The 24,044-nt window shown below is 39.6% G+C and overlaps 1 protein-coding gene across 2 annotated transcripts in view; it reads left to right on the plus strand.

Annotated features, from left to right (window-relative positions):
* Positions 1-24,044, plus strand: part of EPB41L4B (erythrocyte membrane protein band 4.1 like 4B) — a 168,621-nt gene that overhangs the window by 61,913 nt on the left and 82,664 nt on the right. Inside the window, exons 4-16 of one of the 2 annotated variants that reach the window (XM_057379241.1) lie at positions 1,799-1,877; positions 5,254-5,298; positions 6,066-6,118; positions 10,343-10,463; positions 11,048-11,135; positions 11,703-11,791; positions 12,034-12,103; positions 12,276-12,445; positions 12,549-12,658; positions 14,692-14,722; positions 15,202-15,235; positions 16,242-16,309; positions 19,267-20,683. In XM_057379241.1, the coding sequence (XP_057235224.1) occupies positions 1,799-1,877; positions 5,254-5,298; positions 6,066-6,118; positions 10,343-10,463; positions 11,048-11,135; positions 11,703-11,791; positions 12,034-12,103; positions 12,276-12,445; positions 12,549-12,658; positions 14,692-14,722; positions 15,202-15,235; positions 16,242-16,309; positions 19,267-19,414 (1,106 nt within the window). In that variant the 3' untranslated portion in view covers positions 19,415-20,683. Of the gene's footprint in view, positions 1-1,798; positions 1,878-5,253; positions 5,299-6,065; positions 6,119-10,342; positions 10,464-11,047; positions 11,136-11,702; positions 11,792-12,033; positions 12,104-12,275; positions 12,446-12,548; positions 12,659-14,691; positions 14,723-15,201; positions 15,236-16,241; positions 16,310-19,266; positions 20,684-24,044 lie in introns of those variants that run through there. The other variant, XM_057379242.1, reaches the window with a different exon arrangement.

Below are 24,044 nucleotides of genomic sequence, written 5' to 3' on the forward strand. Positions count from 1 at the left end.
TCATTGTGTAATTATGATTTTTTTTTTAATTGTTTATTATTTTAGAAGTAAAACTAGCAGAGATACCTGCTGTTTTGTCAAACATTGATGAAACAGCAGCTATTTCAAAACTAAGGTAGTTTTGGATGGAAGGGTTGGGGTTGTGCCACTGAGTTTTCTGTGAAAGTTATCTATGGCAGGGAAGTAACTCCTGAATTTTTGATAATCTGGTTGTAGGTTTGGGAACAGTACAGCATTGACATTAATGTGTTTTRTTACAATACTGCACTTGGCAACAGTCATGGTCAGCTGAAGACCTGGCTTCTGTGAGGTTAAAATGCAGTGTTTTTCAAGGAAATTGTTGACCCCCTTGCAAAAACCTCACAGAGATGGGTCTTGATTGCCTTTGTTTTTGAAAAGTACCAAAATATCTCGATGATTTTAGTAAACGGTGGAGTTCTTCAAAGGCCTTTAGGATACTCTGTGTCACTCCATGGTGTGTGGGTGTCAGCCTACTGAAATCCATAGTGAAAACAGTTGCTGTGGGTAAGGTTTTTGGTGTTTGGTTTTCTCGGTTTTTCATCACATCCTTTACCTTAAGTGACTGATTTGCAGCTGCAGTTTCTGTGATAGCTTTGTCCTTTTCTCCTGGAAAATCAGTGATTCAGTAAAACCTTCARTCAGTTTAGTTGCACATTTTTGTCTGTGTTTAACCTGTGAAGGACCAGTTTTAGAGAGAATTTGGCCAATCCTGGCTCTGAGGAATGCCGATTAGAGAAGTGATTTGTTGGGTGTTACAAAGGTCTGGCTCGCAACGGGATACATTTCTTCACCTTGCATTCAGCAGATGCTTTGAGAAGAGTTCCTCTTTCGTGATATATGTTGCTCACTGCTTTTTTTCCAAGTCATTATCTCACCCATGCAGACCTCAACAGTGGTGCCAAACTGCGAGCCCAGGGTTCTGTAACCTGACTTACAGGAGCTGTGCATGGAGACAGAATCAAAGCTCCAATTATTTGAATTTTAGCTGCATATTATTTAGTAGAAGAATCATTAATAGGCACATGTTCACTGTGTTGATGTGGTGTTACAGAAGACCTTAGAAAAGTGTGGAAAACTRCCTTATCCATCAGCAGGCCATTGGTCAGAAGGCTCAGATAAGGATGCATTGATCACAGTTTCATGGTAGCTGGATAACTTATTATCTGTGTTACATGGAAAATCACAGTGGCATTCAACTTCTGACATGAGAAAACACAGTTCTTGCAACTTCATGGAATTTTCTAGCTTTCTGTGTTCATGGGTACTTTCCATAGCCTTTTCCAGCACTTTTTTTCCCTGTTTCTCTTACCTTTTCTCATTCATGTGTTTTAATCAAAAGCTGATATAATGGGTAGGGGTTTTCTGTTTAGTGCTAGTGTTTGTGCCTGGTAAGAAGGAGCATCACACTCTCCTTCCTTCTTCCTTCCATCTCCCCCTGGGTCCAGCAACAGGCAGAGTACCTGGAACTTGCTGTCATTCACAGCATGCTGTGGGGCACACCTCTTTGAACAAAAATATATTTGCCAAATGGAATATTGCCTCGATAAACTTGAACTAATGAGTATCATAAAGTATGGTAGTCATCTATTTTTTTTTATTTATTGCATGCATTTTTAAATTTTAAAAACATKAAGTATTTTCTTTGAGGAATTTTCAAAATGTAATTAATCTTGGGTTTCTTGTGTTGTGGGATGGTGTGGCGACTGTTCTGCCTTAGCTGGAGTGCAACAAATAGAAATAAATCTTTTCTCCCCATCTAAAATCTCTGCCTGTGCAGTTGGACCTCCGTACACGTTGCATTTTCGAATTAAATACTATTCGTCAGAGCCGAACAACCTTCACGAAGAGTTTACAAGGTAGGAACTGTGCGTGGCTGACGGGGTGATGGAGATCTCAGGCACATGGGGGCTCTCTAAGCAGGTGATTCGAGCTTTCTTACTAAGAGTGGTCATTTTGTCTGCCTTCTTAGGGGTTTTCCTACTGTCAGAAAAATAYAATCTATTTCATTTGCTGCCAGAAAGGGTTCATGGGCCTCTCCAAGTGTGTTAGTGGGGAGGAGGTGCTGTGTTCTGGTGCTTTGAAGTTGGCAAAGAAAGGCAGMGCTGGGGTGGGGAGAGCTGCAGCTGGGAGACACCTGCTCTTGGCACCTYCTGTCCTCTGAGAGGGTTTTCTTTATGTCCTGCTGAAATGTCAGTTCTCTCCTTTGTTCCTCTTGCTCTGATACTTGGGGGTGATCTAATAATGGCACAAAGGCCACAGAATTGTGGGAATAGCCAGCTTGAGTTYTTGGTTAGCAGTTGATTGAATTGCTTCTGCTTCCCCGTGGTTCTCTGGGAAGCAAAAGGTGTACAGTTCATATTGTATAAAGTCGCTCTACAAATACCTGGAAGTCTTTTGTTTGGGTCTGCTGGGCTGTTTTCTGTGGGGCCTGTACCTTGCTGGGTCCATAGCATCTTGGTGTGATTTTGGGCATATTCTGAAAATTGGGAAAGGAGCAGCTGTAGAAAAGGGTTTGCTTATCTTTTGTATCTGCTTACTTTGTGTCTTCTTTGCATAGCARTCATCTATCTTAATGTTATTTTATCTTTTCTTTTGTTCTGTCTCTCACCGTAGGGCACTTTCTGTGTCTYCTAATTTGCTTGGCAATAATCAGTGTACTCCTAATCAGCCTAAGGTGTTTAAAGATGGTTGATTGTTGTAGTTCATGAGCATGTGATGTTTACATTAAACTTATGCCTTCAGGCATGCGGTTCCTGTTTCCTTTGCTGTCTGCTGTGCCGACCATGGGGTTTTTTTTCCCTGTCTGGGACAAGATTAAAGAGCTAATTGTGACCACCTTATGATACAGACATAGGGTCTTTAATATCTGTTATCAATTTAGTGCAGCAGTGTAATTCAATAAAAGGGCATATTCCTATACAATATATAATTAACTTACAGAAATTCTTGCCACTGACGTAGCCGAGTATAGGATCTTAAGATAATCCAAAAATCTGGATGATGTATGGACATCTCTAATGAGAAAATGCATTTAAATTAGTAGGAATAATATGTGTTTTCTGGAAATTGATGTAAGTCTTCATACATCAGGGYGCATGTCTGACAAGTATTACATTTCCCCTGTGGTCAAATTATTGCATTACTGTCTGCARCAAGATTTCTTGCTTAATCCTCTGAAGCATATGATCCTAGTCACTGCGAGATTGGGTTTCTGAGCTATGTGATCATTGCTGTGATCGAGTAAGACATTTTGTCTGAAAGTATTAACCTCTGATGCCTTGTGATCTAATTATTGCTGAAAGGTGACATTTCAGAAGACTATTTTAATTAGAGTAACACTTTAGTCAGCTAAATATTCAGTGTTGTGAACAATTTCTTTTAATTATAAGCTTGACGGAAGACCACTGTGAAACAGTATAAGGAAAATCAAAATGGGCTGGAAATTGATTTTACAGCAGACAAATAGGTGCTGCTTTTTTTTTTTTAACTTGAATTTAAGAAGTTTTTAATTCTTAAATTTTTGATTCTTTAAGGTTTTTAAAGAATCTTTATGGTGGTTATATMATATTTTCAGTGTAGCGTGTTGAGTAAATGCGACTCAAAATCATTCCAAGTTGAAATGGAATGGGAGTAAGAGATGGAAGAAAAACCATCATTGACAGTAACTATGAACTTTCCAGGTGGGGAGTGTTACAATTCCTTCTGGAGATCTGCTTTCTAATTGACTTCAGTTTCTAGACAAACTACAAGAATTACATTATCATAATTAACATAGTAATGGGAAGTGTTAAAAACCCTTCACCTGCTCTGTCTTCTTTTCAGTTTAAAAACACAGCTGAAACCCAGTGCACTTTGGAAGACATCTTCTGTCATTTGTGTGTGACCTGATTAGTTAGTTTAGTTGGGAAAACAGAGAGGAACGTGTCTCTACTTATGTGTTGGGGATGAATTTCTAAGGTATTTTGCTGATTTGGAGTAGCAATAATTGGGATGTTGATGCTTGTCAACCTGCACACAGAAAAACAAGAGTAAGCCAAACCCACCAGAGCAGGGCTGCAGCATTGCACAAGCCACTGATAGGAGCACTGCCCAGTGTTTTCTTGCAAATTTAGAAGAGTTCATGGATTGTGAATCATCTGGGATATCAATAAGAACAGGAAGTATTCTTGTCTACCCTTAATCTACATGTGGAAATACCCAGCTTTGATTGGCAAGTCAGCTATTCACTGAGCATGTGAATCAGACATGTGACAACGAGCTAACATGGATAAATCTGATTCTTCCATAGTGTTATCATGAGAAATCTTAATCTGYCTTTTCATTTCTGTTTCCCTGTCTGATCCCAACTATTCCTCCTTCACTGTGTTCACTGCACGTCCTCWGTAATGAAAACCGCTTTGTCTTTCCAGCATCCTTTGTAAAGATAGGAGAGGTTTGTTTGTGTTTAATTGGCTCTCAGGAGCGCTTCATGCTTTCTTCTCTGGAGCCACTCATCTTTGTAAGCCTCACCCCATAGTGTCCAGAGCAGTGCAGAGCCTGCCTGTGCCTTCCTGTCCTGCACACACCCCTTGCATGAGCTGGGCCACTTGTGCATGTCCAGCTCTGAGTGGTGTCAGTGAAGCGTGCCTAGAGCTGACGATTAGCAAAGCAACAGCTTAAAATACTGCAATGGTTTGAAGGCTCTAAGTTCCTACTTGGCTTATTAAATAAATGTGTGGGCTCTGTGGAATTCAGGTTTCTTTTATTCAGAACTTTCCTGCTATTTTTAAGTGACATTTCGATATGAACCTTTGCTTTTGCCCAATTTGGACTTTTTCCRTGTTCTGTGTTTGTGTTTGAGAAGGCAGCCCTGAAGCCTATGTGCCTTTATCTGTGTTTTGTTCCTAGATACTGTAGTTTRATTCCTGCCTGAATTAGGTAAGACCCCAGTCTTGGGAGAATATTGGAGTGTCAGTACATTTAGGTCACTGAGGTGCATGCTCAAATAGAGCACACCCTAAACAGCAGGGCTTTGGACAATGGYCTAAACACAACCAGTGGACAAAAAMTATTCTTCTCTTTGATTTTGGTGAAAGCTGTGTGGGCTTTGAAAGTTGCAGGGTGTGATACCAAAGGCACTTCTTTTGTCAAGAGCAAGTTATTCAAAGTTGTTACTACTCAATGAATTGGGGTGTTTTTGCTGCTGGTGGAGCTAGAATAATTACTTTGACTTTCTGAATTTTTATTTGTCAGGTACCTGTTTGTGTTACAGCTCCGGCAAGACATTCTTTCAGGGAAGTAAGTACCGTTTTTACATTTGCAGCTGTAATTTAATGATAGTTMATCTCCTAGTGATTTTAAATTTTACTTTAACTGTGTGATCTTTTAAATTCTTTATGGGATTCATGCACAGATTATAAGCATGATTTACAGTCCCACGTGCATTTTGTTTTTTCTTTGGAATACAGTCATATAGGACTTTGTGTGTGTCATGACTRTTACTGACAAATAGAAAGATTTTGAGGGATTGACCAGGTGATAAAAATGTTTAAAGAGAGCAAAAACTGTCCTGGGTTTTACAACTTAATGGGCTTGCCACATTTTTTCAGTATGGTGGGTAAAATAGAGGAGGAAGTGGAAGTGCAACACTTCTTGGTCAACTCTGCAAAAATATTTTGTTTGTTTATAGTCTGACTGATATTCACACCTGCTCTGTTTTTTTTTTTTAATTACAGAAACAAAATACCTCAAATCCATATATTCTTAAATACAGTGTTGAAGTAAAAATGGTTTCTTAGTTGATTTAGTGTTTTCTCTGTTAGTTCAAGCTTGTTTTATGGTGAAGTATATCTCGTTTATTGCTAACCAGAATGTACCAACTTAGGAAATAATCATATACAAGTAAAAATTAATTGCAGACGTTTCATAGCATTARTGGTTTGTGGAAATTATTATTTTCACATTAATTGGTTATGGTATTAGGCTTCTTTTTAGCTTTATTGCAAGAGGAATCTAYTGACAAGAGAGATGATTTTTATAGTTTGGTTTTTTGTTTTGTTTTTAAGACTGAAATGCCCATAYGAAACTGCTGTTGAACTAGCAGCTCTGTGTCTTCAAGGTAGGCAATCTTTAGAAAATGTTTTGTCTTCAATGAAAAACTCACCTATTGGTTCCTTTTCCTTTGTAACGAATGTGTTCTCACTGTTCATATATAAATGCCATTCTTTTATGCAAGGAGAAGATTTTTAGGGACATCACTTTCTTGACTTGCCTCCATTCATAACTTCTAAACTGCATTAGCCAATGTCAGCACAATTGATAAGGGGAAGGAGACTCTAAAGCATAGCTGGACAAAAGTTTCCTGGAAACCTGGGGCTGAGCAGGAAAGAAGGACCCAAAATAGCTCTCCACTGAGGGAGAAGCTGTTGTGTGTGCACAAGTGTTACCACTTCAGCCTGGAGAGCCAGCTGGCCCTTCAGCACACGGTTTGTGGGAGGTGGGTGCCTGTGAATATGAGCTTCCTGCTGCCTGAACAGTGCCTGGCAGAGGAAGTCTTTGTGGTGTGTGACACAGGAGATGGTTACAGGGCAGGAGGGAGGGAGTGGCAGGTATTGGAGAGGAGAGAATTGTATGGGAGGGTAAGAGCTAAGATCACTTCTGTGGCAGGAGCAAGAGTTTCAATATGTAGAAACAATTCCGGACACTGGGTTTCATTGGGTTATTGTAGAAYAGTGTTGCTGCAAACATGTTAGTACAAATATTCATTCCGTTTCAGGCAGTTTGTTTTCCAGATGGGCAGGAAATTTTGGTAATGAAGCTCAAATCAAGTTATTTTTTTTCTAAAATAAAGTGAACCAGACCGTTCTAAGCATATCAGCAGCAAAATGAATTGAAAAATCGTCTTCGTGTTTCACTGGTGGTTGGGCCAAGCACATGAAGTGCTTACAGTCTCTTGGTTTAATGCAGCAGTGGAAGTAACTCACTGATTTTGGATGGGCTTGACAGGCAAAACTGGGAATTCAGTTCCGAGCAGCAGCAGGCAGAAATCTTAAGGCAGTGGGTTATTTTGTTGCACCAGTGTGGCACAGCTGTGGTTGTTATGTGTGCAAAGAACTRCTGCTTGCAGGCTCCATTTGTCTTTTTGAGGTGGAGGAAGTACAGAGCCCGAATTTGATTTGTTGCTTACGTTTTCRCAGATAAAAACTCCGGTAACCTCACATCTGGTCCAAGCAAGGAGGACCAAGCAAAGAATAATAGGTTGATGCCTCAACATWTTGGGTAGTAACTGACACCTCTGATTACTGTGTAAATGCAATACAATAGCTGGCCATCATGTTTATGATRTGTCCAGCTAGGCACCAAAACTAATACTCCTTGATGCTGTCTGTGGGTACCTGCTTTTATGCTTTCTTTCTGGTTTGGTTTTTTGGTTTTTTGTTGGTTTTTTTTTTTTTTTCAGTTTTCCACTATTTTGACATTATCACAATACATTTGTCCAAAATTRTTTCAATTATTGCAACTAATTCATTCTCTTTGCTGACATAGGTAATAATGAGCATTTTCGGTGTAAAGTTTGCTACACTTTATTGACATTRGAAACATCATTAAGCAGAAAGTATAAATAAATGTCAATTATTCCCTCCTCAACAAGTTACATTTATTCAGTAAATCCAGTCTTTCTCCTTAGTGTGACTTTCCTAAGAGTGGAGAAAAAGCTATAAATTGCTATTTAGGCATTAGGAGTCTGAGCCTGCTGAAAGGAAAGTCTTTTCACGGATAAACTTTAAATTTCATACTTCTTTTTTTTTAAATCAAGGAAGTTTTCTGTTAAGAGTAATTCTTGGTTTCCAGTAGCAGTTTCCAAGGTTGATGTTTTGTGTGAATATTCTTTCAAACATAAAGTGCTGATTTGTTGCCAGTCCTGTGAAGGAAATTCTGTAGCAAGTAACTTTGGTTTGTAGTGTGGGTTAACTTGTGAAGCAGATACATAGTATGCTCCATTTAAGGGTTATCTATGGAAAAGTTGCCCTCAAACTTCAGTTGTCACTGTTAAAATATTTTTAACTGCCTCCTTAGTTTTGCATGGTCTTAGTGTTAAACCAGATACACTTTTTAAGGTGCTCATTAAATTGAAAAGGAAAACATTTCCTCAAATCTCCAATTTTCAGTTCTAATCATAAGACATCTTCATGGGATACTGCAATCCTCTTTTTCCCTCTGTATAAAAGAATCAGTTTACAAATAAATATATCTTTGGAGGTATCAAAAACATTCTAGGAAGCATCCTTTTAAAAATACCYCCCAGTTTGTGCAGTTATTTTTTAAAGAACACAGATAATGTATGTACATGTGTTATGTAATGCCTGCCCCCCTGCCCCTCCCCCAAAAAGAGGACAGAGGAAAGGCATACCAGAGCATGTCGTGAAGACACAAACGAAAAGATGGGTCCTCTGCTGTGCCCTTGTGTTGAAAAATATTAGTGCTGCTGAGTTGTTCAGGGAGTGCAATTCCACAGCAGTAGYGACAGTCCTCATACAGAGTCTGTGACAGCCCCTTGTTCCGCTGCCCTCCAGCCCTGTTCCAGGAGCTGACAGTCCCTTCCTGACTCTTACTCTGGAGCCCTGTTTCTTAGAGATAGAAAAGGTAGCATGGTTTGTTTACCTGAGAGTGAGTGAACAGTGAGTGCAGCTAAGGAGGAACAAGRGTGGTATTTTTCTCCTACCTAATGCTACTGCCTTGGCTTCTCTGTGTCTTTTGTCCTACAAGCTCATGATTCTTCTCATCCCTACACATCCTCTTTACAGCACAGTCAGCCTTCATTCCTCACCTTCCCTCTCAGTTAAGGAGTGGAGAAATCTCCCATGGTTGGMARCACATCARACTTCAGATTCTTWCTTTTWTTTTTTYCCCTTGAAGTCCTCCTTGCTAATGTGTTTGCTGTGGCTTGCTCTTGTATTCTGGAGATAGACTGACGGTAATTCTTAGCAATATCTGTATTAAATGGGCTTCTAGCTTCGATGAAGGAGCTACAGAGCCGAGAAATCTATGTCCTTTTCTTTAACAGAGATAAGAATACTGTAACTCACTATGGAAGATTACTGTTGAGAGAAAAAAATGTGTGTGAGACAGTAATTAGAAAGGAAGACCAATGAACTCAATCTGTTTAATATCTTCAGGATTGCAAAATGTTTCAGCAAAGCTCAAGTTCTCAAAACCACCTAGTAGGTGTTATCAGCCAACAGATTGGATTCTGAATGTAACTTCCTATCTACTGATGGATCCTGCTAGGTATTTTTGAAGTCTAGCTRTGAATAAAATTTTTGCAGCTGTTAAGTGTAAAATGCCCTGAAGCAATAAAACTGGTTTCTTCAAGGGGTTTAGTTTCCCTCTAAACTTTTTTTTTTTTTTTGTAGTAGTAGTAAGAGTAGTAAACAGTTAAGAAACAGTGAGTGACAAAGGCCTGGCTGGGAATCACATCATATGTCAGGTGACATGTGGTGTCACTGAACAGTGCATTTKCCACTGCTGTTTGCCACACGGTGCTGAGGCAGTGACGCTGCAGCCTCTTTGCACAGCTGAGAGGCTCCAGGAGCAAAGCTGTCACAGACACAAGGCACTTAAGGGTGTCAGCCACTGAAATGCTCAGCACTTGCATCTCCTGCTGAGCTCAGTGGAGCTGGAAATTGTTCTGCTCCTAGAAAAGAAAATACCGAAGCCTAAGCGTATAAGTAGAAAGTGACACCTTAATTATGTTAATGTTTTAGCTCTTTTTTTTTCCTTAAAAATTACTTAATCTGAATATTATACCACCATTGTAGTTTAAAAAACCACACAGCTTTATCCCTGGTTTCATGAGACTAGGTATTCCCTTCGTGTTTTGACATGAACAGAAACGTAACAAAGCGTGCAATAGAATGGGGAGTGTTTCAGAATGAAAAGTATTCACTGAGAGGAAGCCTCAAAGTAACTTCTTCTAAAACAGAAGATGCATTGATTGTTTTTAACAGAAACTTTATTTCCTACAAGTGCTTTAAAATCCAGAGAAGCGGCTTTAGTTAAGCTGGTTCAGTCATAACATTCCTGAATGTCAGAATTCTGTACCACAACCTTACACTGCTCCTGCAAATGCCTTTATCTGACTTCTGCTGTGAAATCTGGTTTGAATTTACTGGGACTGGGGTTGGGGAGATGGGCGTTAACTTAAAAGCATTGGCACAAATTCATTCTACAACATGCTTAGGAACTTGTAACCTATCCTTATCTTTGTAGGGATAATGGAATTAAATGTTTCTGGTCGTCCCAAGATCTTTATGTTTTTAACTTCTCAATTGATTGATTTCAGCTGAGTTGGGAGARTGTGAGCACCCTGAGCACACACCAGAGCTCGTGTCTGAATTCAGGTTTGCACCAAACCAGACCGAAGCAATGGAATTTGACATTTTTCAGAAATGGAAAGAGTGCAGGTAGAGTACCTGTGTGGGAGTGGGGTCTCTAGCAACAGGTTTTCTTCTCTTTCGAAGTCAAATCCCTTCAACAGGCATGAAATTTGGATTATGTTTGTCAGTGGAGAAATGTTGTAAAAAGGCATTGAGCCCTATCCTTCCCTACAAATGGCAAGTCGTAATTTAGGGAAGGTTGGTGGGGCGAGTTTTAATTTTTTATTGTTTTTTCTTGAGATTATTTTGCAATAATTTAAGGAGTCGGGTCTTTTTCCTGTTCATGTTGGAAATAAATCTTTCTCTCTCCTTCTTTCGTTCAAATGTAAATTTTGTGTTCAGGATGGTAGCAAACTCTTTTTCTGTACATTTCAGTGATGCTGTGTTACCTCAACTTTCATCCTTATTGGCAATTTTAGATTTTTTTCCATTTTCAGTCCTCTGATTTATTTTCATTTGGAGGGAAGAGGGTAAAAACATAAGCTAAGCTTCAAATACCATTTAGTGTCATTAAKATTGAGGATCCAAAACAAAGGGTTAGGGGAATGAATTTTAAAGCATTTAAAGCGAACAAATTTTTTTACCATGAAGTATAAATTTTATGTTCATAGGGGAAAGAGCCCGGCGCAGGCTGAATTGTGCTACTTGAACAAAGCTAAATGGCTAGAAATGTATGGTGTAGATATGCATGTAGTCAAGGTAAGATAAGATCCATGTGATATTTTATTTTATCCGTGTGAGCTCCCTGCCCTGTTGTGGGCCAGTCCCTGAGGGGTGTCCTTGTTCTGGTGTGGGTTCTGCYCCATGGGCCATGGTCCCCCAGAAATCCCTCCCAGCTGCAGCCCTTCTCCCAAGGGTGCTTCTCCAGCCACACCCTCACMGTGTCCTTTCCACGGGCCTTTTCCTGTGTCCCTCAGTTTCTTCCTGTTGTGTCTGCTTCCCCTGGCAGGAGCTGCCTGCTCCTAAGCACAGGTGAGCTGTGCTGTGGGCKCTCCTGGGTGCTGTGCTGGTGTGGGTCCATCTCTGTGGGTCTCAGAGCTGCTTGGAGCAGCGTAGCCTTCTCCACAAAGGGCACCCTGCAGCCTCCTGCTGCCAAAACACGCCGCTTTGCACCYAATACAGATGCATATTATTCTGCTCTGTAAAGTTAAAAAAAATATGCAAGCCTCACTGTTTAATTTAAGACCTATGGATTTTGCAATAATGCTGTACTAAGATTTGCACTGCTCATGGCAGATTGATTATTTATTCTGTACTTGCTTGCAGGGAAGAGATGGTTGTGAATATGCTCTTGGACTGACACCAACAGGCATATTGATCTTTGAAGGAGCCAACAAAATAGGCTTATTCTTTTGGTAATCTGCTTTTGTGTCATATTCCTTTTTGTTAAAATGCTGAAATCTTTCTCCTTTGCATAATGGGATCTTGACTCTATTTTTTTATTTTTTAATTGAATCTACAAGGTTTAGAATCTGAAGGTTAAATCTGAAGGTAGATTGGCCTGGTTAGAAGTACCACTTTCAAATGTGAAATGGCTGTTGAAATGAAATTATTTTAWTATTCTTTTAATTTTATTCCTTTTCCTTCTTGTGTTTAGGCCTAAAATCACAAAAATGGACTTTAAAAAGAGCAAACTAACACTCGTGGTTGTAGAAGATGATGAACAGGTAACTTCTTTSCCTTACTTGGGCCTGATCCAACAAAGTGTGGTGTGTGCTCAGGCCGGTAAGAGCACAAGGGAGGCTCAGCACACTGTTGGCCCAGGCTGTGTTCGTCCTACCAAGGATAACAACTAATATCGTGCATGCCAACTTCCAAAGCTTTTGTTTCTGCATTTAGGGCAGAGAGCAAGAGCACACATTTGTTTTCCGGTTAGACAGTGCCAAAACGTGCAAACATTTGTGGAAGTGTGCAGTGGAGCACCACGCTTTCTTCAGATTGCGAGCCCCAGCAAATAGTAAATCTAGTAGATCCGACTTCATAAGGCTGGGATCACGCTTCAGATTCAGGTATTTARTGAAGAAACAGTAATGTATTTATCTTTATACAAAGGAGCAGGGACAGCTTCCAGCAGAAGGCAGCAGTTTACTTTGTTTGTTTCTGTATTTTAAGCGGGAGGACAGAATATCAAGCGACACACGGGACGAGGTTACGCAGAACGAGTACATTTGAAAGAAGGCCCAGCAAGAGATATCCTTCTCGAAGGCATTCAACKTACAAGGGTAAGTGTTTTTAGACGTGTGTTTGCTGAATGGGTCATGCAGGTGTCCTGTTCACTCCTACAAATGTCACATTACAACCATGACATCTGTACCACATCATAAAAAGAAATGTCAGGTCACCTAAAAAAATCGGAATGTGCTTAGGGTTTTTTTCACCAGAGTTTATCGTTTCCATCTTCTTTTTAATCTCTATCTACAATTAATTCTTCCACCCCCATGTACGGAGGAGGTACCTATAGTTTCTTTTATTACTCTACTGAGGAGGAAAGAAAAGTTGCAGAAAACCCWTAAGGGAAAGCATGTAATGTTTTTTTGAAGAATTGCATTTGTCATGAGGAGTGGAGCAGAGTCCAAAAGCCTCACTGACTGACTTACCTAGCCGGCAATTTTAGGGTTATTGAGCAGTGTCATTATGCACTTACTGCTGCTTTCCTGACTGTAATGACATGTTATTCACCTATCCAGACTCTGACCTTAAATGGCTTGCCCTGGGAATTGAGATGTGCTGAATTTAAGTGGAATGACAAGGAATTGATTTCCCTTGTGGTTTTCTAATTTGTCCTTAAAAACTTGAGCTGAGATTTTTGTTCCATGTAGAAAAACCTAGGAAGGAGCACTGCAAGATAGCCCCCTCTAAGTTCTGTATTACTGAACCTGCAGATATATTTGCTGTAAGGAGCAAGGTTGATGTACAGAGCAGGGTGAGCTGACATTCCCTTAGAATGTCTTTGCACTCGTTTGCATTCCCAGAATATAAGCCATGTTTCCATGAACAGCCCTTGTGGTGTTATGAGGATATTTTTTATTTCTCATGTACAGTGGGAGGGGGGAAAGGTAACAGACATGCATGTTCTGTAGAGGCTGCGACTCTCCCCTGCTTCATTCCTTAGTACATGGAAGGAGTTTGTGTAATTGAAATGCAAATTTACTAAATTTGTGAGATTCTGTTACGTGAGACATGAGAGTCAATGATATAATGTGGGTTATTTTGTAAGTGGAAGCATGAATTCTTTAAATTTTRTTCTTGCAATAACGGACCTGACAGACCTGCAGGCATGCCTTGTGTCTCAGTGCTTCTGTTCTTATGTCTGAGACAGAAGGAGAAAAGAGAAASTGTGGCTTATGCTTAATTATTTTTCCTGTCCATTGCGGGCGGTCAGAGCTTCCTTCATACCCAGGTGATCTCCCTCTAGAGAGCTCAACACCATGTTTGTTAAGTTAATGCAAAAACTCCCTGTAGATTATTATCTTTCATGCATCTTTTGGCCATTAAGACCTGTACCTAAATGCAGCCCACAGGGGTTGGATTCTCTGCTAGCTCTGTCTCTTTTGAGATTTCTGCAGTGTCTCATTAACTTTCTGCCTTCAGCAGACATTTGGATTTTCACTGTATCACTGAGTTTTTCAGAGTTCTTGAAACACACATTGTCATGAAAAAGCGRTGATAAATCCCAATTACTCAGCTGCCTCCTTCACCGTTCTTTCCAGCCTGTCCAAAGCACAGGCCGTGTTGCTCAGGATCACTCAGTGCCTCCCAGGATTCCCACTGATGGGCTATTGTGGCTGCCATTGTTCCCTGTAATAAGACACAGGCCATTACCAGTTTTGTGAATACTCTGGTTTCTATAAGATATTGAAAATTTCTTCAAGAGGTAGTTTCTGATTTCCAAGGGACTCAGTGGTATTGACATGGTTAATAAAGTAAGGAGAGAAAAGAAGTGTTCTGGTTGTGCAGAACATGCTCTGCCGAAAGTCCTTTTGTGACATTTGGGAAGAATATGCTTGTCTGCTGTCACCTTTGAAGGACTTWCACTTTTGCAGGACCAGAGGGAGGTTCATGTCTGTCTCATAGTTTCTGATGGCACACAGGATTTCTAGAAAGCACAGGGCTGCACTTGAAATTCAGACACTTTTGTGCAAATATGTCTGTATGAGGATTTACTTTAGCCATAGTGCAACACCCTAATGACAAAAGCTGCGAAATGGCTGATATACTTCACTTTCCTAAGGTTTTGTGTTTGTTTCTTTTTAAGCAAACAATCCTGTGAAAGCAGCACAACTGTGGTAAGTGACTGCCCAAGTTCTTTCTACCTCTTAGTTGCTGTTGTCAGGCTAAAAGGATTCTAAAGACAATATCTGCATCAGGATTTGTAGAAACCAATCTCTGGTGTGGGCTGAATTGCTTTGGTGTGTCTCATTATACATCATCCGATTCTTCTTGGGGACTGCCTGCTTCCATTATTTAGTCTATTTAAAAAAGAAGAATTATATTTGAAATCACRCTAAAGTAAACATACTTCCTTTTAGCTCACTGTTACTATGCTTGCTTACCCAATATARTTTGTTCCTGTTTTTTAAACATAAAGTGAAGAAAAAGTTTTACACKCCTCTTTCACATGCTAACTGCTTTGRTGTATATCTGGAATWAAATARTGATGTCCTATGAGTATGAATTTTACTTCTCTGTAATACTTCCCTGAACTGAAAAACATTGCAACACAGGTGTATTGATTACATGAAAGCAATTTTTTTCTCTCTCTTAGTGCTAAAAATACTCCTGAAGTCCATAACTACCAGGTAAGAGYATAACAGTTACAGAGGAAAATGTMATKTTCATATTTAGTGGTAAATAYTTTTRCTCTTTTTAATTTGTGCAGCWTCTTTGCTCCCATTTCCTTACTCTGGGGTGAGATTTTCTGATGTGTCAGAAATAAACAGCACTATATTGGGGTTAAGGAGAAAGTGGAGAGACTCTTTCCTTTCTTTTCCCCTGTGTTCTTGGATGCTTTGCAAGCTGAGTACGCTCCATTTGCCATCTTCTTTCCCTTCTCTTTCCTTTCTGTGAAAGTTAAAGCCTTTGGGACTGTGAATGTGATGGGTCCCCGGAGACTGCTCTATGAGCAAGCTTTTGTCTAGAGCAGCTTCTCACATTGGATGATCGTGACAATTTCAARGTTGCAATTATCTCCCTCATCAYAACACTTACAGAGATCATTGCTGGTCAAATGCTTGTTGGGGTTTTTTTTATAGTCTCCAGGGAAAACATTACCTGGTTTTCATCTGTGATACTGACAGTCAGTGGTACTGAGAAAGCAAGCTTCCAAAGCTCTGTATGTGCATGAGAACTTAGTCTTAACACCTTTTATTAAAACTCTCACTAGTGATTCTGTTTCACTGTTTCTCTTCAAGATCTTGTGGATGTGAGAGAGAAATGCTGTCACCAAAGATAGGGTGACCTTATGAAGCCTGCTGTAATAACAGTAACCTTTCTTGCTCTCCACCTTTGATCAAAATTGACATTTTTTTGATGTGCTTTCTACAAGAAGCACTAGATGTGCCAGGTTGTCTGTCAAACAGGAGAGCAATTTTCTTTGCATTTTCCCATGAGTGTGTCCTAATGAGCAGGCTCATCACCAAGAGGTTTCATGTATGGGCTCAGTGACATGGAAGAAGGTCTGAAGCAGCAGGATTTCCAGGGCTCACTGGGAACATGTTCCTCATGACCCTAGGAAAATAAAAGGTTGCAGTTAATAGGGAGCTTTTATATGATTTCATTAACCATGTTCAATGTTTTCATTTGCAGCCAACGTATCATCCTAATATACATCCTGCTCAGCCACACTGGCATCCACACACACCTGTGAATGTAAGGTAAGCAGTCTTCACTTGGCAAAAAAAAGATGTTTAGTTCTTTCTTTATCTTACTTGGTATGAAGCTTTGGTGGCCATATTGGGCAATTCTCTGCACATGAAAAGCAAACAGAAGTTAGAAGTATGGGATATAGAGACAGTATGAAATAACTTCTGTTTAAATTTTGCTTTGGAATATGAAACTTTTTTTCTAGCTCATTTCTGATTCAAAATTTGAAATACAAAGTTAAGTGATTTCCTGTAAGGGAGTATGTTGGATAGGAGCATGCTCAGTAACTTCAAGAAAACTAATTGCAAAATGATCAGTGTTTGTTTGCATTTAATTTCTTCATTTAATGTAAGTTGAATTATTGGTGATCAGATTCTTGCAGTGGAGCACTGCGTTGATCTTTTGCAGAAAYGTAAATGGAAAATTGACAAGCACATGCATCAATTTAGCAAGCACTTTACAGATAATTTGTAAAATTATAACACTGAGCTTTTGAGAACTGTTTCACAAAAATATGCCTGCATGTGCTGCTGTGCTGTCTTTCACATACTTTTTTATTTGTAGCTAGTAATGAGAGACAAAAGAAATTTTGGAAGAAATGCAGTCCAGTTAAAACCAGCTTGGTGGAGTGCTTGGTGGAGGCATGCACCTGCTGGTGGATATGTGTCTATACATGTACACATGATAAACATCAGCCCTTTTTTAACCCTAATTCAATGTAACCTTTTTTAGGTGACTTAGTTTTTTAGACAAATACTTACTGTCTTCACTGAAAAGTACCAATACCCTAATTTTCTTTTCTCCTCATCTAACATTTATATTCTTGCATCAGAATAAGTAGACTTTGTTTTTAGTGTGGACAGGCTMTAGAGATGAGGCTGAGCTTAAAATGAGTAAAAACAGTTTGGTCTGAGTCTGAGAGTGCAGGGGAAAGGCGAGTATGTTATTAGAAATATTCAGCAGAAAAGCAGACATAGTCACTGTCATCTCAAAATTCCTAGCACACAGCAGTAAAGCAGATACTAAATTTATGCTAGAAAAAAAAGATTTGAAGTTAAAGAAGACTTGAAGTTGCCTGTACTTCAGGTTCAGGAGTCTTCCTGATTTTAGGGTTTGTTTATCCAGTTTATTATGAGTGCTTTAAAACRTATTGTTTCACATTAAAAAAGAATGGGTGCCAAGAGAGCTTAATGGTTTTATAAATCATTGAGGTTTTGCTGAAATTTTTCTRAATATTTCATCACTTACAATACTAGTCTGTGGCATTTTAAAGCCAAATAGTTCACCCTGGAGCAGAATGATATTGAAATAAGCACAATAATGTATTGTAGTGTGTGTAGACAACCTCCCCCTTCAGCCGCTCCACTGCCTGGGCAAAGACTAAGGTCAGTGAAATATGAACAATGGCTTTTTTTATAACAAGGCTTCTAAGGCTAAAAAAAAAAAAAAAAAAAAAAAAAAAANGCAACTTAAAAGCTCAGTCATAGAAGCTTGGTAGAAAGGGTGCTCAGAATTTTTGTTCTATTCAGGCAGAAGCATTTAAATGTGTGGTTAAAATGCAAGTTTCATATTATTCTAACTTGGAGTCAAAGTGAAAGAATTGGACATTTAAGATCTTGGATAGCTGCATTTGAAAAGCATTTGACTGCAAACTTGAGATCGCAACTACAGATGCATAAAATCCTTTCTGCTGGGCATGGAAGTCCACAATGAGCATGGGCTGAAATGGCCTGTGCAATATTTTGATGAATAATCTGTGAAATAGTATGTGGAATTGTCTCAGTTTTTTTAGTAGAATTCTTTCAGTGAAATTAGTTGTTTGCAGTTAGCTTAATGTTTAACCTTCTAAAAATATTTATTCCAATTACCAGTTGTCATTACATAACTTTCGAATATATCCCAAAAAAAGGTAAAATCTAAAAAAAGCTAAAAAAATGTAAAAAAATCTAAAATCTTGCCTGTATTTCTGCTACTATAAAAACACCAGAATCATAGAATATCTTGAGTTGGAAGAGACCTTAAAGACAATCTGGTTCAAACCCCCTGCCRTGGGCAGGGGCATAGACCAGGTGGCCCAAAGCCYCATCCAACCTGGCTCTGAACATTTCCAGGGAYGGAGCTCCACAGCTTCCCTGGGGAACCTCTTTCAGTGCATCATCACCCTTACAGAGAAAAAAATTCTTCCACATATATAATAATTGCAATTTTAATTTGGTATTAAGATAATCCTAAATATTGTGTTTTCCTACATAAAGTTCAAAATTTTTGTTTATTTATTTCCTATTTCCCTGCAATGATTCTGGGGACACTGTAAGAATGGTTGAAGTTAATATTTCTTAGCAGMAATAAGTAGTGGACAAGTAAGGAAAAAAGTACTTTCCTTGTAGTACTTTTGCAAATCTCAGAGAAACAGCTGTACTAACTGTAGACTGGGGGTGTTTTTCTTAAGAAAATGCAACTCTGTAAATTACAGGCTGCTTTAGTGTTAACTAACTGCACCAGTGCCAAAGGAATGGCAACAACTGCAGAATAGCAGTTTTCATTCATTATAGGGTTGCCTTTCTTAGTTTTTTGGRCTTTGGGTTATACTTTCATGAGCTCAGCATTTTTCATGACATGTTTTATTTTGCTTGTTTGTTGTACAAGTTTAGTTTTCCTATAGCCTCCTTCTCCTTCCCCACTACCCCTTGGGATTCTGGATTGATGAAGCCACACTTGTCTATGGCACTGAGAACAGAGAGGGTKTTTAATGACTGAGCTCTGATTGAAAGCCTTTTGAAATCAGCTAAAAAGATTCCCAGTTGCTTTAGTGATTTCTGCATCAGACCTGCGGGTCTGTGCCCGTTCCCTTCCCGTTCCGTAGCTCCGTGTGCATGCGTAGCACTGGCGGGATGAGCTCGTGTTGCTGTGTAGCACTCCTAAGTTGACTTCCATTCCTCACTAACCAATGACTGTGCAAATGGTACAGGCCACCCTATCATGATGACAGGCCCTATTGGAAACCCCCCACAAGTGGAGAGGACAGCAATTTACGGTATATCCAGGAACAGAACCAGAAGAATTTAGGAGGARTCCAAAGCATGGTGTACCAAGATAAACTCATGACGACTCTCTGAAAAAGAGCCATCTTCATTTCACCTGCCATCTTAGACATCATTGCATTCCATGGTCCTTGTCTGTCTGCAGTATGTTTAAAGTGTATTGTGCATAAAGTGTGTGTCTTTGTATGTGTATCCATCCTTGTTTAGTGTTCATGGACATTCTTGGGAAAAGTGTTTTCCATATCTTTGTTTCAGAAAAAAAAACCTTGAAAAACCTTTTGTGGATTCTAGTAAGAATTTTAAGTGCCCTGAGGCCAGAAATATTTCTGGGGATTTATATTCTACCCTAGTTTTGGTGACCCTCTGCCTGCTGTTGAAGATCAGACATTTGTGCCTTAGTTATTTTTATTATCCTGTTACTTTTGAGTCAGATTAATAGATGGGGTTTGAGAACCTCGTTTTTAGTTCGCATGCAGATAGAATGGAGGGAAGAGAAAACTGAATTCACACTGACAATCAAATTGGCTTGTGGGCCACCAGTAAAGGGAGCCTACTGAGGCAGTCATAGGTTTGGATGCCACTTGTTTYTAATTTTTGCATTCTGCAGAAAAAAAATAGAGGTGCTTACCTAACTTTGAAAACAAGTATAGGGAAAGAACACTGTAATAAATTTCAAAGAGTTTGTATATTTTTTTTTTTTATTTACTGATTATATTGATAGCATTCCCCAAAACCATACCTGCTGCTATAAAGGCGAGAATGTTAAAAATTAATCCTTGCTAAAAGGGTGCTGCTCTTGGCTTATGTTTAATGYGATTATGGAAGTGAACTGTACAATCACATGAAACTACCTACCGTAAACTTTTCTCTGAGTGGATTCAAAAACACAACATAGAATCAGTGCATTAAAAAATGAGGACATTCCAGTGGAATAGCTCTATTTTTTTAAAGTTAGGCRTTTGCAAAGTTGAATGTATATTTTGCAGACCTAGGACTTTGAATAGGACTGGCTGGTATTTTGATCACRTGCAGACTTTTTTGTTACCTTTAAACCAAAAATCACAGTGCCACCTTCACTCRTGCATTTGTTTTAGTTAGGCCTTACATCTGTGGTCTCTCTGAAGTTGTTGGAATGAATGAATCTTCATTTGGGATGTTTTCAAAATGAAGTAGTTTTTAACTTGATTTTGATAAATATGCATTTATAAATGGCTATAACAATTTTTTTCAGAGCAAATTTGATAGTTTATAACTTTTTTGTGAAATACATTTGTTTACAAATGCTGTCTTTTATTATTTGTTTTGATCTTTCCTGTATGTGCTAAGTACAAATAAAAAATGTCAATCTTGTTGATCTGGTTATGATGCATTATTTATTTTTGGAAGATTTTGGGGGAGGGTGGATAGATACGCTGTAACTTATGCTTGTACCTATTTACCCCCATAGTTATTAAGGCAGTGGTGGATTGATGTTTCCAGTACAATCTGTAGAAAGGGGAAGACAATAAAGCAATTCTGCACTGAGATGTGAAAAGGCCAAAGTAAGCCTAAGGTGTGTAATCACAGAGGCTGACTTCAGTTTCCCCAGTCTAGTCTTCCACTATTTCAGCAGCATTTTATTTGACAAAGGAAGAAAGAGAAACTTTGTTGAAGCCACTGGAACAAAAGTCTAGTTTAGCTGCTGCCCTGAAAGCATTCTGGAGGAGGGGTGTTTCAATACCCACATTAAAGTGTGGGGCATTGATGCTTTATTATTTACACATCTACATTCAATACAGTGTCATTCTTGTCATGTAACCTTGTCAGCTTCCATGTGGTTTGTTGCCAGTGTTCCACCTCATCCTGTATTGTTATATGTGGTTTGGTTTGTTGCTGAAGGTGCTCTGAGCGAGGGATCCATTCCCTGGCAGACTGCAAGAAAAGACAGCACAAGACATAAACCTTAAGTGTTGAAATGCCTGGGGCACATTGGTGAAGAACAACCTGTGGGCCTTGTGTGCTCTGCAGTTTGTGTGTGTCTCCTCGGGGGAAGCACTGTCATCCTGCTTCTCTGGAGAAGGAGTCCACGCCTTCTGCACTCCCGTTTCACTTGTTCATCCCGCATCCTCCATGCTGGCTGCAGAAATCCATACCAGGCCCGTCACCAAGCAATTGGCTAGGTAAGGAGAGATCAGTGCCTCTGTCCTTCCTTCCTCTGGATGTAGTTGGCTTCTTGTGCCAAATGGGCTAAGATGCAGTTGGGAAGAGGGAGTGCATCTGCCTGTTTCCTCTCTGCCCCCGGCATTGCTCTGACCTGTACAGTTTGTGTTACCCGAACAAAGGTGGATATGGGTGGCATCTGTCTGAACAGAGCAGCATAAAAGAGCTGCTTTAAGTATAAAAAGATYCTGGGTTTTTCTCCCTAAAATTAGCACAGTTGTAACTCACAATGGTTTCTTTTAACAAGTAATACAGGTCTTTTGGCGGTGAGATTATAATTTTTTGTTTGAAGCAATACAAAACACTGCAGCTGAAACTAGATTACATGTAGGGAGGGAAGAGAGAAAAAARMTGGAAAATGTTTGGTTAAGTCAGTTGTTAAACGTAGCAGAAACTTCTGTTTATAATATTGGGAAAGCTTTGGCAATATAAATCAATACTGCATCTTAAATTTGTGCTGCTACAGGAATCCTCTGGTACTTTATAGGCACCAACTCAATACAGGAATTTGATGGCTCTGGTATGTGAATGTTTATGCACTGTCCTGAATTATTTTAACTAGGGGCTCCTCGTGAGGAAATGCTGGACAGTTTTTACCAAAGAGTGTGTCATACAGTCATTCTAAATCAACACATTTTAAATGTGTTCTAAAGATATAAAGGGAAGCTCATTTTTTTTTTAAGAAAAGCTTTGAAAATTGCTTAAAGGAGGTACCACCTTTATCCAAATGAAACGTTCTTGGGGTACCCATTGGAAGTGCATGGGCAAACTTTATCCACTCTGTTCTGAAGTGTGTTCGTTATGTAAGTCTGAAACCTTCTTTTTGCAAGTCCAGCATACACTTGGAAAGGAAACTTCTGTAATCTGATTACAGTTGATAAATGCTATCCTTGCACCAATTCAGGGGGGTGAAGGGGAAGTGAGTACTGTGATAGTCCTTGGAGAAATTACTCTGATCCGAAGTCCAACATGGGCCGTCTTCTTCCATGTGCTGGAGAATTAATTGATGCAACYTGGCTGAGGGTATCTCCTGATCATCTCTCTGCACCCCTTCCTCCTGCTCTTTCTTAATAAAGCTGGAAACCAGTTCTTCCCTAGCAGGGCTCAGGCCTGGCTCTGCACTCTCTGTGTTTGGATTTGCAGGGGGATTACCTTTGCCCTGTAGTAACTGTGATCCTGTGTYCTCTCCCCCAGGAACTGCTGGGTGAATCAAAAAGCTGGTGACACTGTGATTCCACATCTGTAACACCACCTGAAATATATCACTTTTCAGCTCCAACCATGCCCTGGCTTGCAAATTAATGACTAATACTGAATGCTGAAATATGATACTGAAATACAATACTGAAAGTGTTGTCACTTTCAGTATATTGTTTTAGTGTGGGCTTTTTCTTAAAACTTTCATTTTCAGCTATTTTTCTGTAGCTGATGTGAGTCACAGGCAAAGTGAACAAAGGCATCAGGTTTTATAATGCATTTCTAAAGCTGGCAGTCAGGGGTTTGCATATTTAAAGGAAAGAATTAAGTTCTTCCGGACCCTTTTCTCAGTGAGCCCATGTGCAAACTGACCAAGAGGAGGATTGTACTCTCACATTGTGAATGGCAACAAAGCATATCTTAYGGCCTGGTGGTGTAAAATGTGATTTTCTGTTCCTTCTGGAAGAGCACTGCAGAAGATGTCTCTTCAGCCTGCCAGGGAAAGCTTGCAAGTAATTTTGAAAATGKAACTTCAGCTGCTGGCATGAGGAAAGGAATGAGCTGGGAAACATCAAAGGCAGCAGGGGAAAATGAAACCYAGTATATCGCCTGCTTCTCAGGCATCAAAATTGGCGAGATGGGGCTCTGTAGAGGGAGAAGGAAGACAGTTCAGCACTGCAATCATCATTTTTCAGAGGAATCTTCTCAGTTTCTGTATCAAGCAGGCAGGCTTCTTCTACCTGCATCAAAGGAGAGAAGTTTTGATGCACATCCATCTAAACTGACACGTCAGATCTCTGGAAAGACTGCTGGCAATGAATGGTTTTTCTATTCTGCAGCAGAGAACCAAGGAAAAAAGACTTGTGGGGGAAATGTTGTCCCTGCAGCATTGCTAATGGTAGCTGAAGGGCTGTTGGAGCCAGAGCTGCTACCGAGCAGCATTAATGGGCGTAAGTTAGGAAATGTATTTTTTTTTAATTGACCTCAGATTCTGTGCTGTGCTTTYCAAGGGCACTGATCCACCAGGACCCTGGCTTCCTCTGTTAAAACAAGTTCTGTGTGCTAGCCATGGAACCTCGAGAGCCAGYTTGAACTAATACCCTAACCAAACTTGTGCTACATTGTGAGGTTGGAGAYTTTGAACTGTTTCAGAATAAATACATTTTCCTGTATTACAGTCAGACTGCCCATGCTTGGAAATTCACAGTACTCTTATGCTGCTCCTGAGTTTTAGTGTCAAAGAGCCTTCAGGAAAATCAGTCCTCCTTCCTCAGCAGGCAAATGGTAAGATGCAGCTTATGGAAAAAAA

The sequence above is a fragment of the Malurus melanocephalus genome, unplaced genomic scaffold, assembly GCF_030028575.1.
Source record: "Malurus melanocephalus ecotype Western Australia unplaced genomic scaffold, MMel_1.1 scaffold_395, whole genome shotgun sequence".
Classification (NCBI taxonomy): Eukaryota; Metazoa; Chordata; class Aves; order Passeriformes; family Maluridae; genus Malurus; species Malurus melanocephalus.